The sequence below is a fragment of the Thunnus thynnus genome, chromosome 17 (assembly GCF_963924715.1).
Source record: "Thunnus thynnus chromosome 17, fThuThy2.1, whole genome shotgun sequence".
NCBI classification, from domain to species: domain Eukaryota; kingdom Metazoa; phylum Chordata; class Actinopteri; order Scombriformes; family Scombridae; genus Thunnus; species Thunnus thynnus.
Window position 1 is genome coordinate 14,725,324 of NC_089533.1, and position 18,121 is coordinate 14,743,444.

At 40.5% G+C, this 18,121-nt stretch overlaps 1 protein-coding gene across 2 annotated transcripts in view; it reads left to right on the forward strand.

The window, feature by feature from the left end:
- The first annotated feature begins 1,552 nt into the window (after positions 1–1,552).
- Positions 1,553–18,121, forward strand: part of prkar1b (protein kinase, cAMP-dependent, regulatory, type I, beta) — a 66,636-nt gene continuing 50,067 nt past the window's right edge. Inside the window, exons 1-3 of one of the 2 annotated variants that reach the window (XM_067570285.1) lie at positions 1,553–1,728; positions 3,713–3,900; positions 17,586–17,756. In XM_067570285.1, coding sequence (XP_067426386.1) covers positions 3,727–3,900; positions 17,586–17,756 — 345 coding nt within the window. In that variant the 5' untranslated portion in view covers positions 1,553–1,728; positions 3,713–3,726. Of the gene's footprint in view, positions 1,729–3,712; positions 3,901–12,738; positions 12,827–17,585; positions 17,757–18,121 lie in introns of those variants that run through there. The other variant, XM_067570286.1, reaches the window with a different exon arrangement.

The window sequence follows — 18,121 nt, forward strand, 5'->3', positions numbered from 1 at the left end:
AGTCTGGTGGTGCAACACAGTCATTTTTGCAAAAATTGTAATAATATTGATTGCTTTAATTCTGTTAGTCCTCAATTACAAATGGGAAAAACGAAATTTGCGGTTGGATACTGTCCTAAAAGAAACCCCCCCCCATAGAACAAGGACAAAAGAACATGTAATTGTTGTTTAGTGGGATCTAACCAAGGCTGGATTACCAACTGGGAAAAATGGACAAATGCCCCAGAACCTAGTAGCCCCCAAACAACCAAGGTTAAGGCTGCATACTGTTTTTTTTTTTGTTTGTGATCATTTTACTATTGCAGATTTGTTTAGGATTAGTCACACAAACAACGTGACAAATGGCAAAATAATTAATCATAAATAATAATTAAGATGCATGACTACCACTGTGTTACTTGGGTACACTAATGCGCAGAAAGCATGAATAACGGGGGATCAATAGGGGCATACTGCTCATTTAGCCCCATGTCTGGTAGCACATGATGAAAGCAAAATGCAAGTCTTGTCACATATTTCACCGTCAAATCTGCCCTCATACAAAATTTACATTGTGCTATTTCAGTGATGTTGCATAGTAGCCTAAAGTCATATCTACAAACAGTAGCAGAATAGCCTAAAGTGATATCTACGAACAGTGAAAACAGTCAACATCAAGCATCAAGACTTTAATTTATGCTGTCACTTGTTGCAGTTGGTGTGTCTGCACTCAGTATTCAAATTTGACTACTTTTATGCCAACAAAATGGAGCACAAAAAGAAATAAAGGCTTAATAAACCAAACCAAAATTGTTTTCCTGACAGTGTAGAGAATGGCTTTGAAACAGCATTCAGACTTTCACACTAGGAAATAGAATTAGGAAATTTAACAGTTGAATATTAGGCTAATAATAATAAAATAGGCATATGACAAATCTGGTCAGTCTGGTCTTTATCTGAGAGGGGAGAGGGGGAGCATTTTGAGACTCATGACCTCAGTAATCCTGGTTATGGCCCTGTGTCAAATATGTCAGCTCCAGGGTTTCTCTATAAATGGAATCAGCATACAGTCAAATTCAAATCTGCTTTATTGGCATGAGTCAAGAGTCAGTGAAACAAAATAACATTAACATAACATTAGGATTGATATATATTAATTATATATGGTATATCCATGTATTTATACACACAAATTCATGCATAGGACATGAATTTGTGTGTATAAATATGGATATGTGTGTGTGTGTGTGTAGGTCATTCATTGTCCCTCAGGTTGTGGCATGTTAATACATATTGGGGGCCGCAAGATATGCCCTGTCTCCTTTCTCTGGGAAGATTTTTAATTTTGAGAGGCCATTAAACTCTCTGAAATCTGAATTTTTTCAAGTAAATGTTCCTTATTGTTCCTTATTGTTGGAGTAAGTCTTCAAATTCACAGACAAAACCTGTTCAGTATCACAGAAAGACACCCCTTCCCCAAATGATGATTTCAGGTGTATGTTTCCTTTAAAGGTTTTTCACCTGCAAACAGGCTGCTGCTGCTGGCCTCGATAGGGAGAGGGAGTGAGCGCCTTTGCGGTCGAGAAGATGACAGATTGACGTCATCCGGACTGACGCAGAGCGAGCCGAGGTAGCAGAGAGGCAGAGCGGCAGCAGCAGCAGCAGCATCCTAAGCCAGCAAACGGTACCTCACCAATCTCCCACCAGCAGCGAGGTGTTTTCTTACTGAGCATCCTCCAAAATATAACGGTAGGGATACCCGCCAGAGCACCGACTACACCGTGCATTTATGGACACAGAGTAGCGGGTTATAGCCTATCAGCCCCCACCCCCCTGGCAGCGTTCACGTCGTGGTAGTCGCAGTAATTCCGCCTCGTTGTGGTTTGGTTGTCATTGTAAGGTTAGCAAGGCTAGCTGGGTTAGCCGTCTATTGAATGCACTGGAACAGGTGCCCACTTTCATCACTAGCTCCATAGTGTACCCAGCAAAAATTGCTATATGTGGACGCTGCTTTGTCATTTGCTGTGAAGAAAGTGCACTCGGTACATGTCATACCCTAAAGTCATGACTGATTGTGATTTATTATGCAGCATTAACCATATCATAGACGTGATTTCCATTTCAGGAAGTCATATAGGGTAGTGAGCAGTTTGCTTCCTGGCTTGTCATGTAACATACTGCTGTTGTTTGGCACAACTATAGCCTGATATGATCATGTTGTCAGTTGTCATACACTGTTACATGATTTACTTTGCCTCCACCTGCTTATGCTAATTTACTTCACTAATAACATTATATCTGTTTAAGCACCAGTTTTCAATCTTCATCCACAAAGAAACATACTAATGAGCATGTATTAGTTATGTATTCATTTAACATAAGGTGTGCACCCCTATTAAGTGTGATATTAGGCTTGAGCAATATATCGATATTATATCGATATTGTGATATAAGACTAGATATGGTTTTAGATTTTGGATATGATAATATTGTGATATGGCATAAGTGTTGTCTTTTCTTGGTTTTAATGGCTGCATTACAGTAAATTGATGTAATTTTCTGAACTTACCAGCCTGTTCTAGCTGTTCTATTATTTGCCTTTACCCACTTATGATTATTTATCAAAAAACCTCATTGTGTAAATATTTTGTGAAAGCATCAATAGTCGTCTCTACAATGTTGTTTCAATATCAATATCGAGGTATTTGGTCTAAAAATATTGTTATATTTGATTTTGTCCATATCGCCCAGCCTTATGTGAAATACTGTTATCCAATACACTCTTTTGTGGGCTTCTTCTGTCACCTGTCCACAGTCAAAGACACAAGGAAGAGGCTGGCACATTTGCTCAGGGATACAGTTTTACTACTAATATAGCAAGTAAGAGTGGGCGATAGGGATAAAATCCTCTATCCTGGCATCTGTAATTTGATATTGTGATATCGATCTGTGTTTTATATAATACTTTTTAAGGAAAATTAATCGATAAAATGTTTATATAGAATTGCCAGATGGGAATGTCTGTGTTAGCTAATATTGTAAATTAAAACATGGCAAATCAAGGTAGCTACTTCACCACGATGATTCAAATATCACAAAAATCCATTATGGCCATAAAGCATTCCTGCTCATTGTATTGCAGCATGGCCCACAAATGTCTAATACACCCAGAGATATTAATTCATATTAATCAATTTTAACTATTACATTAATTGCCAACTATTTTGATAATCAATTAATTGTTTGGACCAAACAACTAATTGATTAATCGAGAAAATAATTTACAGATTAATCGATAATGAAATAATCGTAAATTGCAGCCCTAAACAGCATGGCAAAATCTGATGGTTAGCAAATTTATATTGGCTCACAATATATTGTCATAATGACTAACTGTTCTACTAAAGCACCAAGTTAATGACTTATAACTTATTTACAAAAAATGTCATGTCTTACTGAAGGTTTTGCCAACTGACAACAGGTTATGTCATGAGGTCATTCACAGGATACATTAGCAACAGGGTGTGAAATGTTCAGTCACCTCCTTCCCACAATCCATTCTCTCCACTGTTCCCCTCTTATCATACAGTATGAGCTCCCCATTTTGCCCCTCCTTTCTATTTTCTGTTTTCCACAACCCCCTTCTCCCCTGCCACCCTGTACTACCCCCTTCTCTGTTCTGCTTTCCCTCCCCTCCTCTCATGGTCCACCCTGTTTTCTCCCACTGCCACAGAGATAAAAGATAAGATGGCCACCTCCTCCTCCACACTGGAAGAAGACGAGAGTTTGAAGGGCTGTGAAATTTTTGTGCAGAAGCACAACATCCAGCAGATCCTCAAAGAGTGCATTGTGAACCTCTGCATCGCTAAGCCTGAGCGTCCTATGAAGTTCCTGCGGGAGCATTTTGAAAAGCTGGAGAAGGTTGGTGATAACAAAGTTCTGTGTTTGTATGACTTGGGTCTTTCGTTTTTTAATGTGGGAATCTGTGTTGTCCGAATTCTTCTGTGGTGACTTTGAAGTTGTTAATTGCAGTTTGTTTCAACCTGGATATGATCTGTGATGTGAATGCTCATTGCAGTGTGTGCAAGTTAACAAGGAGTGTTTCTTGTCTGACTTCTCTGATGTTGAACTCCTCTAACCATGTATCATAATGCAGCCTACGTCAATGAAAGGGTCTATAAATTATAAGATTTTAAAGTTTTAAATATAGGCTCAGTTACAAAGGGGAATGCTTTTTTTATGGTAGATACTTGTGTGTGTAAATATACACATCTCATTGAGCGTGCTGGTATTTCATGTGGACTTTTTACTGTATAGTTGTGTTCCTGAACTGCACAAAAGTGGTTGTATTTATTTGTTATATCGTATCACATATGTGCAGACAAATAACATCCCTGACTAGCTTGTGTATGTTAGAAAAAAACAGATTGTGCTCAAACTGTTATAAGAGAGGTTTCATTTTTCATCCTGCAATAGTAGAATCCATTAGGGAATGTGAGAGGAGCACCCATAAAAGGCCAGTGTCCTGTTTGCAGGCTCAGGGAACAGACTGTTTCTATCTGTCTGTCTGTCTGTCTGTCTGTCCGTCTGTGAGCAGGGAGACAAAAGATGTGACACATTCATTAACAGCTACAGAGAGGAGAGAAAGGCTTTTGAGAGAAGAGAGACGAGAAAGATCAGAACTAGGAAACAGGTGAAAACAGGGGAAACCTATGTAGCACATTCCCGATAGACCACAAACAATGTGCTAGAGCAATAAGCTAGAGTGTTGGTTCCAGTTGGCACCTCTACAGTGGCAAGATGCTTTTTTTTTTTTTTTTTTTTTTACATAAAAGTTGCCCCCCTGACTGCTGAAATGTGCTTTTATGAGCAAAAGTGCTACTAAGAGGCAGGCAACACTATACTGTAGATATAAAAATAAGCAAGTTTGTTAATATTGTCAGGTTTATCTAACCTTTTAACAAATATCATATGATCAGTAAATTGTTATTGCGGACAATATGTTGTCTACAAAACGTGGTGTCCCAGGGTTTTAGCCTAAATGGATGTTCTTTCTGAGCTCCTGGCTCTGCTTTGATCAAGCTGTAGTTTGCTCATGTGTGGATCATAAGACGTGTTAGTTTAAACAATGGGCTCCACTCTTACACTGCTGTTAGAAATAGATCATAAAGGTGTATGAGGTGGAGCCTTAGGCCTCGGGAAGACGTCTCCAACAAGAGAAGTGATTGTGAGGAGACATCAGATATAGTAGAGCTGAAGTTCACCCTTCTCGTCATGCCTGGAGGAGAGTCTCCATCCTCGCTAGAGTGGTGCGTGTGCATGTGTGTGTGTGTGTCCTAGTGTGTGCGTGCTAGCATGTGAGAATCATCTGATTTGATCAGCCTTTACTATGACAAGTGATATTCTCCACAAATATTTGTAATTTTCTTAAATCAAAGGTTGTATCATGTTAATACAAGTATTGTTTTGCCTGTATATTCCAGCACATGTAATGAATAAGTGAATAAAGGAATAAGTAAGGCAACACTCTGCGCCTACAACATATTAATCCTAGGTTTTAGGGCAGAACGTACAACAAGTTGTAAGGTCAGGGTCAGGCTGTTCTGCTTGAGCTTGTACGCTTGTAAATATTGTGGTCCTCACAGAGACAAAGCGTCAAAATGAGCAGAGCATTGATAGTGGAGCTGCTACTGCTGTAATGCTGCATTGTCAGAGAGGCAGCATGAATACTAATGGTTGTGATATAGCTCAGCAGAAGCATACAGTAGCATGTTGTGTGTGTGAGCAATGCTGTAAAGTGACATACTGCACACCTATGCCGTGTGTATCCCATCACAATAACAAACGAGCCTCAAAGACGTTCCGTTGCGTTATGAAGTTATTCACAAGTGAGCCATCTAATGTGCTGACCACCTTGTTGATTATAGGGCATATGAAAAGATAAACACAGGATTTATATGATCTTGCACAAGTATAAACTGTGCACAAGTACATGTAAGTGAAAGAATTCCTACTTCCTCTATAAGTAGCTGGAGCGGGATGAATACCTTGTTATCAGGTGGAATATTGCATGTGACATGCTCCACTCTCTGCATTGCATGCCCATCACACCCTGCCTACGCTGCAGTAGTTACATTTCACATGTATCACACTACCTCTGCTGCTGCTGCTGCTCACGTACAGTGTTTCATCTCAAAGCCCCATCTCGACCGCCGCGTCCACCCGTTGGCTCTGATTCTTCTTTCCTGTGAAGTGGAGGAAATTAGTTGTTGTCACTCCTCGATCTCCGTCTGTGCTGGCTAAGCGTACGCCGGGGCAGACATCAAACACTGTCATTAAAAAAAAAAAAAAAAAAAAAAGCAATAGTCTGACTGACGCACATTGTCTGACTAAAATGACTGCAAAACTAACAGCTCAACATAATTCTGTTTATAAGACAGGAAATATTATTTTGATTATTCAGAGGAAATGGTGTTTGCAGTTTTGCTTAAAGATCATGATTTCACTGTATAAACCTGTTATAAAACTATAATAATATGTTATTATTGTTGCTTGTGTCTCTTTGTGTGAGTCAAAGTTCAGGATCAAAACAGCATTCGTTGAGCTGAGGGAGCTTAAGGAGCAAAATGCTTGTGTTGAACGCCGGTCAGTGAAATCACCTGGTTTATACAAGCGGTTGGAATAAAAACAACTGCAAGCTTTCAGCCTTTCTGTGTCCCAACCGACAGAGTCTAGCCTCTCAAACCTATGCTTGTGTTGTGAGGTCAGTCATTCGTGGAATTGAAACAGGTCATGTCTGTTTTTTTGTTTTTTTTTGGTGCCCCAGTTTTTTTTAAGGAGCTTATTGTGTTGTTTCTCGCTCCACAGGGCAACTGTGAGGACGATATTTGGTTCAACAAGCCATGTTTGACATGTAGTTTTCTGAATTTTGTGTTTCTGTTCTTTTCTTAAGGGTTTTCAGTATTCTATCGTGCAAAATATCCATCTTAATGTCTTAAAATATTATGTTTCCTTGAACAAAAAACTACTAGTAGAATAAGATTTTTTTTTTAAAATGCAAAACAACATACTGATTTTTTTGTGTGTATGTCTGTAATGAAGGTGTCAGGTCTAACAGTCTTTCAGAGCAGGAAGATCTTGCTCTCAACACAAAGAGATACCAGAAATTAGAACGAGAAACACCTTTGTCATCACATTTCCCCCTGTACTTCACCCTCCATGTTTGTGTGTGTTTCTCTTTCGTCTCTTCCAGCCATTTTCGTCAGCACTCGTCGCCCACTAGAGGCGGTAACCAAGGCAACAGTAGAGGATAGATAGACTGTAGTCTATCCTGTGTTCAATGAGCCCCTTTATTCACAAAGTTTATTCCTTCTTTCCTCTCCTGCGTTCAACCTTTTGCTGTGCACCAATTAGATCGGCGGGGTTGACCTAATCTCATTTCATATCTGCACAGGATCCATTTCATACAGCACTCACTGTCTTATCTAGAAGATCTCTCCTCTGTCTCGGTTTCTCCATCATCCGTTCTCACAGTCTTGTTCTTTGATGTTTTTTTCCCCTTGTTGTTTCTCTACATACACACTTCCTTTCCTCTCTCTGTCTCTCTTTCTTTCATTCTTTCTTTTACTCTCTATATGATGTCTCTTTCCTACTCATACAGTCACACACACACACACACTTTACATGCACACTTTACAACACACTAAATCATCAGTCTGACTAGTTTGTTTTTAACTTTTGTTTGGATATAATAACACGTCTTTGGTCCCCCAGCTGACGTTGTGAATGGGAAAATAACAGGCGTCTCGCTCCTTTTTATCCTGCCCATTTATGCATGGTAATGATGCCTTTGATCTCTACAACAGTAGCTTCAGATGGATGTTCTCATCTCCCTTTCTCCATCAGCTCAGCTCAGCAGTGTGTAATTGCTGAGAAGTGAGCCTTAATTTTTGGCTCACTGCAGTGTAAAGAGACGATATCTCTATGACACATTAGCGGAGTTTTTAAAGTATTCTGACAGGGCTATATGCTTTAACACATGTTTCCTATTTGTTAGTGTGTTTGTCACTATGATTTACTGTAAGTTTTGTAGCATAGCTGTTTAGTTTACTCTGGAATCTGTAATTAAAGAGCAAGTTTGTTTCTCACTAATACAAAAGCTTATTGTAGGAGATTATGGCTCATGGACAGCAGGAATTGAAACACTGTTGAACAAAGAATGGATTTCTAATACACAGGGTTTATTGTTTCAGTCCTTTTTGGCACAGCCATGTGCATAATAAGTGAAGGTTTCTACAGAGGTCTGTTTTAGAAAACTTTGTCCCCTAGAAATTATGTTCATGTACAGCTAAGTTTAGACCGAAGTTTAGACTGCGTCTAGAGTCTAAAAATAACCATAAAAAGTTTAATATTGCTGCAGATATTGTGCTGCAAGATATTTTGGTGGAATAAACCCCCAACTAGGTACGTTGTCCCTGAACATTTCACTCATACGTTCAGTATCAACATTTTTGCAACTTGCCAAATACTTTAACAATTAACAACATTTTCTCATTACGTTGAGAGAAATCATAATTCATCCAGCATTACCTTTCAAGCATAACGTATTTTGCTGTCGCAATTAAGTTGACAGGCTTGGCTTTAGATGGTCAAATGAATGCTGCACTAAGCTAGAGATGATGGCTAGCTCTCATCAGTCTGCACCATCACAGATCCGTCCAACAGGCAGCACCACGCGCCAGCTCAAAGTGCCAGGACCGAAGGTGTGAATGTGGATACAGTATGTCACTTGGATGGTATATCAAGTGGGCAGCTGCCACCACAGATGTTTTATTGAATTAGTCACATTTCCTCCTTCCAAGGCTCAACAGTTTTTTCTGCCATCCCTGAATTGCTTTCGCAGGATTTAGATGACTACATGTATGACAATCAACTTGCAGAGACTTGACACTTGCTTTAGACTTCTTATTTAATTTTACAGCACATGAAAACACTACAAAGGATCCATACATGCTGCATACGTCTTTCCCCCTCTTCCTCTTTTTTATTACTGTCTGGGAGAACATATCTGATGTCTTAAGATGTGTCTCCCTCCTCCTGCAATTTTCACTGCAGCTATGTAGAAATCAACACTTTGTTCTGTACATAACATACCACCTGCACTGGCATCCACACACATAAACACACGCAACACAGCCCAAATGTTCAGCACATGACAGCTGTCACTCCTGTGTGGTGCTTGGACATCAGCGTCCTGTTTGGATAATCTTGAATGAGCAAATGCTAAGGCATGAATACACGCCTAGACACTGTTCTGTGATCTCAACCCCAACCATTAACCAGTCTCCAATTCATGTTTTCATCTTTTGGGTCTCTGTCACCATTCTCCTTATCAAGCAAGTTTGGTTTCTTACCCTGGGATACTATTTGTCATTGTGGACAGTTTTCATTGGAAACTACTTTATGCTGAAGGTTGAAAATCCTGATAACAGTTGACAGCGAATACATTCAACCATTGAACCATTGACAAAAATCCATTCATTGTATTCCATTGTATTGCTGTGTCAGCAGATTTTTCAGAGGCAAAGATCTCAAAACCTTTGGCAAATGCGCTGTGATCTAAATCTACAGTATCTGCAAAACTAGATACTGGTGCTTGGGTGGGAAAGTATATTTTTTATGATTTGGGTGAACTGCCCCTTAAATGTTTGCCCTCATATTAGTTGCTATTAAACAGTTTCTGCTTCTTCTGTGTACTGTGATGTGTGTTTGCGGTTGGGTTTTTGTATCGGTAGAATGAACCCTGTGTTCATTACGCTCACACGGCTGTCATAAGTTTGTGTCTCATGCTTCACTCCTGGCTTTTTACAGTTTCTCCCTTATCCCTTCTCGTGTCGTTATCGTCTATCTTTTCATGTCTCTCCGTTTCCTCGGCAGTCATGTTTTGTTCTCGCAAGTCCGTGTGGATTTTGTCTCATCCGCTCTCGCTTCCCTTCTTTCATGTATTCAATACTTAACCTCTTTCTCTTTTCTCCTCCATTATTATTTCCCTTTTCTCCCTGCCTCTCTGACACATCCTTTCTTGTGCTTTCTCTCTTCTGTTCATTGTTTTTTTTAGGTATTAAATTGATTAGCTCCAACCTACATTTATATTCTCCCAGGTATTTTGAAGTGACCCTTTAAATGTAGGCTAAAACCACTTTTTTTAAAAACCTGGTTTTAGTTTAAGATGCATTGTATTGTCATTATTTTTCTATTAATTAATTTATTCAATGTAAGGTTACAATATACAGCATCTTGTCATCACTTTTTAAACAATTTCTTACTATGATAAGGAAAGTGCTACATAAATAAAGTTATTATTAATGTGAAACCCTAGTTATCTTGCTCTTTCCTCTTATTTTTTCAGTTTAAAATATAAATGACTAAATGTAAAATAATGTCTAACAAAAACAGGAAAGACGGACCCCCATCAGAAACCACTAGCAAAATCTGGATACGGTGATTGGATTGCTTGTGTCTTTATTTGTGTCTCTACATCTCTGCATGTTAAGTAAAACAAATGTAAATCCTGCTCCATCAACTCTTGTTTGCGAATGGTCCCATCACATTGCATTATGTCTGTCAGTCCATCAGTCACTGTCTCCCCCTCCCCTGTAAGATGAGAAGCCTGTCTGTGCTGCCAGCCATTCAGCTGTCACCAGGACCTATCATAACAAATCCACCAGTCCCTTCAAAGGCCTCTGATTGACAATTTGTCAGAAGGGTTTGGTTGTTTGTTGAGTCTGCTGAGAGCATTTAGAGGAGAATTGAGCGTAGCTATGGATTATCTCCTCTTTCCCTTTTTCTTTCTTTTTCTCAGTCTTCTGTTTGTTCTGCTTCAACACTATTTATATCAGTATCACTTTATATGTGTGTGTAAATGATGTGTAGTATGCCCTATACATTTAGTTTGTGATGTATAGTGTAATTAGTGTCTCCAGCCTCTGTATGTTCACTCATCACCACCGTGCTGGGAACAGGGTATTTTGTCAAATCAGCCTGGGGTGCATGCAGTGACCCAGGCCTAAACCTCCTCTTCCCTGGCCCACCCTGGGCCTCTGCAGGTAAATCGGACCCCCAGGCCCTGTCTTCCTGGTGGTCCTCCTTTGTCCTCTCTCATCTGCCCGTTGCATCCCTCCTCTACTAATCTGTGGTTGGTGTGAAAGAAACAGAGGAGTTAATGCAGCCCTAAGATGTGAAGAGCTAGGACAGAGACAGCAAGAAGGATCCATAAATACAAAAACTACACAAGGAATTAAAGCAAAGGATGTTTGACAGAGCAGTTAATCAAAGTTACAGTCAAACACAACACTGGTAAAGCACTGACTTTGTTTGTAATTAGGCAGTATCATTGTGTAAATTGATAAGACTGCAATAACAGTTGTTTTCATTATCATTTAAACAGCAGATTATTTTCTTGATCAATCAGTTAATTGACTGGGACAGTAAAACATAAGAAAATAGTATTTCCCAAAGTCAAAGTTGTTTTGTCCAACCAACAGTCCAAAATCCAAAAATATTCATTTTAATATCTCAGAAGACTCACGAAACCAGCAAGTATTTACATTTGAGAATTATTGACTCACCAAAAATTGACAGTTTTAGCCAAAAGAAAATCCCCCTTTAGTTCTTGTAAATAAACTGGAAATACTCGAAGAACTGAAAGAACTCCCACTAACATCCCACAAGCATGAGAAAACTGTACATGTGATGTAAGGAGTTAGGTGTTTATGCACGTTATGAGTCTTCAGCAACAGTTTACTCAGATACATTTACTCTTGACTACCTTGGAATGGAAAAGCTGGTGCACACGAGTTTATTTTAGAGATTACTGTTTGTTAATGGTTACATTTTAGCAAGTAGATTTAAGGGTTACAGATAGAGAATGAATTTACCTAATGGAGAGTCACCATTTGGATAGTGTGTGTGTGTGTGCGTGTCTGTGTTGAGCCCATAAAGAGAATGAACATCATTTCATAACCAGGAGGTCAGCACTCGACAACACGCAGACATGATACAGCAGCGAACTTTCTGTCCATTGTGGTTCTGTAATGATGTGGAACAGAGTGATGAGTAGACTGTTAGCTCCGCTGGTGGATCAGCACTCCATGCTTCATTACCTGTGTGTGTATGTGTGTGTTTGTGCGGCACTTTGTTGTTTTTGGTTCACTCACAGGCTTTTCAGAGGAGAGTGAAATCATCTACGTCACCGGACACAGGGCTACCTAAGGTAACAGCCGATGAAAGTTTCCTTTAAATTTTTAGAAATGAACATCATGAAAGAGTTGATATGTTCCTGTGCTGCGAGCCTACTGATCTTCCGATACATTGAATGCTTTTGGGGTGAGCACGATGGGTGGTTAGACTGATTAATATTGGTTAGGCATAGCTATTAGGATGAGAGTTAGTCATAATGGTGCGCACAGGTTCAGGGAACAAACAATAACAGGTGAGGCCAATTTTAATATGACTCATCATCCACAATTTAGTCGAAATCAGAACCGATAACGGTGACTTTAGATGGAGCGAGCGCACGTGGCATTGCGTGTGTGTCATCTTTTGTCTGTGTCTTCATTCTTTCGGGTTAATCTCTATCCGGCAGACCCGCACTCTATCTCTAATTGACAACTTTTCCAGTGCTTTTGTATCCTGCTTACGCTTGTGTCCTCTGCCTCTTCTCCTCTCAGTCCTCTCCTGTCCTCTCTCACTGGCACCCAGCCGCTGATGATGACGCAGGGAGAGGAGAGAAGGAGGGGAGAGAAGAGAGAGAGAGACTCTGACATAGTGTAACGGCACCGATGCTACGGTAGGAAATATGTTGGTAAATAAATAGAAGATTGCAAGATGGAAAAAAGACCATTTAATTTTGCTTGAAAATTTAAATTACGATACTTCAGATTGTGATTGGTCCTATGTGTTGCAAGCAAAAAGCTAAAGCAGTTGCAAAAACAGTCTGCTGATAAAGGTTTTGCTTAGCTACATAGCCGTAGAAAAAAAATTGGCTCTACCTCAGTTTTATCTGGATTCTTGCCTGTTTGTTACAGAAAAGCTAAAGTAGGAAAAACTTTGTCCCTGCTGCAGCTGTTTTCAGCTCACCTTGGACTAATGAAGCCCCCAGTGTACACCCCTTTACATTGTGACATATCATAAGTCGTACTGTACGTGTTGTTGTGTCTGAGCGCTGGGACCAGAACAGTATGAGGACTTGTTGGAGCCAGACACAAAGTCCTCACTTGTCGCCTGACCCTCTGACCTAAGAGGAAAGCATGTGGGTGGGGTTGGACATCAGCGAGAAGTGAGAGAGACACTGCATGGTACAGAACAGTGTCTGACACACAAGAGGAACGTATGGGATGATGCTATATCCCTATGGGAATGCTCGGAGCCATTCGCTGCTGCAAAACACACAGACGTGCCGTTTGGCCAGAACAGTAGTCCTTATTGACGGGAGTGACGTCCTCCCTTCTGTGAACTGAATCACTGTGGATGTGTGAGTGAGAGACAGAGAGAGAGAGAGAGAGAGAGAGAGAGGGACGATCTGTCAGCAGGCGTCAGAACTTGTGTGCACAAATGTAGGTGTGCGAGCCGCCGTTGCTTCCTGCTCAGACTCACCACTAACTATTCAGGATGCTCACAGAACCCAGTTGTCATAGTGACGGGGGAGGGGGGGAAGCGAGAGGAGCCCGCTCATTGCGCCACCTGATTGTAAGTGTGTGTGTGTCAGAGAGAGAGAGAGAGAGAGAGAGGCTCGAAAGCAGAGACAGAGAGTTGCGCAGGAGCGATGGAGAGACAGGCTTTTTGCTGTGATCAGTGTTTTCATCAGTAGTCTTATTCTTTAGCTGCTGTGTCGTGGGGATTGCAGATATTTTTTTTGCCACTTGTGCTCTCTTACTCTCTCTCACAAACGAACTTGGATTCTCCGCTTACTCACACACACACAAACCTGAGTGCACGCACACACACACACACACACACACACACAGCGGTTTGCTGTGCTTGTATAGCGAGATGCTGCTATAGTGTGACATGTGTGTCAGGTGTGTATGAGATGGGGATTCATGTGTGTTGATTCCCATGCACACTCTGACACGCTCACACTTTGACTTGATGCCTGGTGCCTCTGACAGGCTGAGGGACACACAGCAGGCCTGGCCAGGGGCCCTCCATGCCATGGTAAATACCTAGCCAGCTGGAGCTAATGTGTATAATCTCATAGAGGTATGAGCAGGTAGGATACACTGTCTTTGTTGTCCAAGCGTGTGAATCTGGGCAAGTTTTGTTGCAAGGTAAAGATGCTTGCTGCTACTTTTGAGTGTCTGCGAGAATTTAAGTGAAACATCAGTGAATGTTTTAGACAGAAGCGTTGTTTACAGACTTGGTGTTTGCTATTTTGCAATTTTGCCTTGTAGTTTGTCATGATGAGGAGACAATCAATATGTATTTTCAGTGCTTGAAAGAAAGGGAAACACTGTGTTTGTTTTGGCTTTGCTGTTGTCAAGGGATGTAGTGTGTTACCTGATGGCAGATCTGGCCACCTTGATGAAGCTGGAGTATGTTATCTCCTCTCTCCTGCAGTCTGCTTGTGAGATTGGGTGTGTGTCTGTGTGTGTGTGTGTGTGTGTGTGTGTGTGCATTGATGCTACTCTCTGGCTCTATTTCCCCTCTTCTCCTCCTGCTGGCTGTGTTCCCTCAGGCAGTGACTCTGCGTAAGCACGAAATGTGTGTGTGTGTGTATGTGTGTGTATGTGTGCGCTGTGGAGTACGTTTGCTTGCTTCTCACAGTGGTATGTATGTTTGTGTGTTTGTATGTGAGAGAGATCTTCATTATCACGTTGTTTTACACAGACAGTGAGCAAAGCATCACAGTAATCTTAGGATGTGAAAGGAGCAGGTGAGGGACAAAGAGAGGAGGGAGCGAATCTGAGAGAGACTGTGGCAAAAAGATGGCTAGATAAAAGGATACCAACTCAAAGAAAGTGTGGAATTGCATTCTTTGTCAAGCTGATGAATGCCCTTTAGAAAACTGTCTAAATGGCTGCTGTTTCGTATTATTATAGCATTGCAGATTACTCTTCCCATCCCCATTACATTACCCTGTTGGGATGATTGAAACACATAGTGCTGAGTTGCGAGCTCTGGATTTGACACTTCTGTTTGTCTCAATTTTCAGGTAATATGGCAGTTTGAGAAGTGATTGATGAAACTCAGCATTTGCCTCCTCGCTGTCAACTACTCTCTCTCACCTCTATCTCTGGTTTTTCTGTGTTTCTGTCACAGGTTGTCTCTCTTTCCTTCACTGTCTCTTTTTAACCCTCCCTGCCAGTATATGAGCGGAGGGAAGCAGCAGCTCCTTGCTCAAGGCATTCAGTAATCACTCTGTTCCCGGCTGCTCCGGCTCTTCCTTTTCCTGTTTCCCTCTCCAATTTTGCAGAGTGAAAAGTTGCTTCAATGCATTTTATAGAAAATGGTGGTACTTGCATTATACAACACACTCAGATACGGATGCATCAAATCAGCGGTAATGGTGGTACGATGTTGGCATTAAGTCAGGCGCAAGATTTGTCTTCTTTGCTTCTTGCGTCTTCATTTGCTCTTAGTGATGCGTGCCAGGAATTCAAATTTGAAGCAAGTTCCTTAAGTGATTGTCAGTCATCTTAATGATCAATTAAACATTAAACATTTATAGAAAACAAAATGCCTGCTTTTTTCTTGGCAAAAGCAATATTTGAACAATTGACGTGTGCTATTGTGTCAGCAAAGCATAAAAATAAATTAGTGGTCTTGAAACAAATTAATTAAACACAAGTACATTTTAAATTACAATTGTACATGATCATAAATGTTATGAAATAGAAAATCGTCTGACAATGATTACGAGCAAAAGGTGGGAGCGTATCCTTTCAAAGGGACGGAGGCGGTGAGACGAAATTGTTACACAGGTGTGTGCTGCACAGCGGGAGTGTGTTGACAAGGGGTGGAAGTAGTATTCACATCCACTACTTAATTAAAAGAAGCAATACCGCAATACAAAAATTACTTCTAAAAATGACTAATACCCTATTACAAGTAATTGCAGTAAAAATGTCGCTTAAGTAGCTATACAGGCCTTTATTGAGAACAAAGCCTGACCAATATGTGTGTCAATGAAAATGAATTCCTACATTGAGCAGAAAGATTAAATAGGCTGTCTCGGTCTTCTGACAAGTATATATCTCAAGTATATGTGAGCATATGTACTTGGTCTGGAGAGAGTTGTGTGTCCTTTGACTGTAACCTCTTGTTTAGTTGGTGAATACATTTGTGATTAATTAATAATTAACATTACTAATGCAAACTAAAGTAAATATAGCTGATTTGAAAATCTGTCATTTTTTTGTTTCATGAAGGAATAACCAAGGCGAAACTTTGTTTAGCATTGCTATAAACTTGCAGGAGAGACCACTGATCTGCTTCATAGACTTGACAAAATCACCACACTACTCTACCTGCCTCTTTTACATGACTTCTGTCTGTCTGTTTATTTCTGCCCATGTGGTGTTTCTGTGTTGCAGTGTGAGAGTGCGATCTCTGGCCATAGTTGCAACTACAAACACTAAAATGTATTTTAGATATTGAAAACATGTGGTGGTGAGTAATACTGCTGTCAGTTCAATTCCCACTGTGCCACTGGAAACACTAATGCATAAAAGAATTAAACACACAATGCCAGCAAATGAACACAGATACACACTAGCCATTGTTAGTTCCACACTAACAAGTTTTAGTTAGTATTTCAACATAATGGTACACCTTAATATACAAAGCAGTGGATGCTGGCTCCATTTGCACAAAATGTTATCCCCTTGCCCTTGTCTCACAGCACTCTCACATATTAACAAACCTACAGTGTTTTTATTTTTTATATTGTGTACTTATGCTAATCTGTTAATCAAGATTGCCATCAATAATTCATCACCTGCAGAGGGTTCAGTAGTTGAAACAACAGCAAGCCAGAGGCATCCTGTCTCCCCTTTGATGTCTTTATTCCTTGTTGTTCATTATCTCAGAGGAGGAGGGTACCTGGTTTAGCCTTCTTCTCCTTACATGCTCAGGCCCACAGATATTAATGTTTGATGGCTTTCCCTTCATCCCACAGCAGCCAGATGTCCACAAAGTATACACTCAGGACTAGGACATGTCCAAACTTTCTCTGAGGTTTATTGTATAATGTTGTATTATCTGATTTGATGAAGAATCCACATGATGCTTGATGTTGGAGAGTGTGTTTGGAGATGTTTGTCAGCCCTTCCTCATGTGATCATTTGTGAGGCAAAAGAATAACACTGTTGTCTCAGATGTTTTTTTTTTTTGTTTTGCCTAAAGCTACAATAATTGTCGCATCAGTTTTCCTACTCATGCGTCTTTTTTTTATGCATTCATAGAATTTGTCAATAAAGGCACTGTTTTGATAGAGCATCTGCCTATCTATATTTAAACCACTGAAAAGCTTTTTTCTCTCCCTATCAGTGTCCCTCGCTCTGTGCATGTCCCCCCTACCAATCTTGTCTCTCCTCTTGCATTTACAGGAAGAATGCAAGCAGATCATGGCACGCCAGAAATCTAACAGCCAGTCGGACTCACACGATGATGAGGTTTCTCCCCCACCGCCCAACCCAGTTGTCAAGGCCCGGCGCCGCAGGGGAGGGGTCAGTGCCGAGGTCTACACTGAAGAGGATGCTGTCAGCTACGTACGCAAGGTCAGCCTGGGAAGATGGATGCATACACAAACATCTACATACAGGCATGCACAGGCACACACAGCTAGTACAGTGCCTGCAAGCACATACTGTTGCAGTTATATGAAAGATAACAGAAACAGATAACAGAACGATAACACTTAAATTGCAAAACACAATATGATATTTATTTGTTTTTGTATTTGCATGATTAACACATAATCGTAACAAACTGAAAATGTGCAGGGGATGGAGGAAATTAAGGGGGTTTATCAAAGGCCCTCCCCAACACAAGGAACTAAAAATACAGTCTAATATAAATAGAAAATTGGAATTACCAGTTGCAGGTCTTATGGAAGAATTCAAATGCTCCAAAGCAAGGCTGG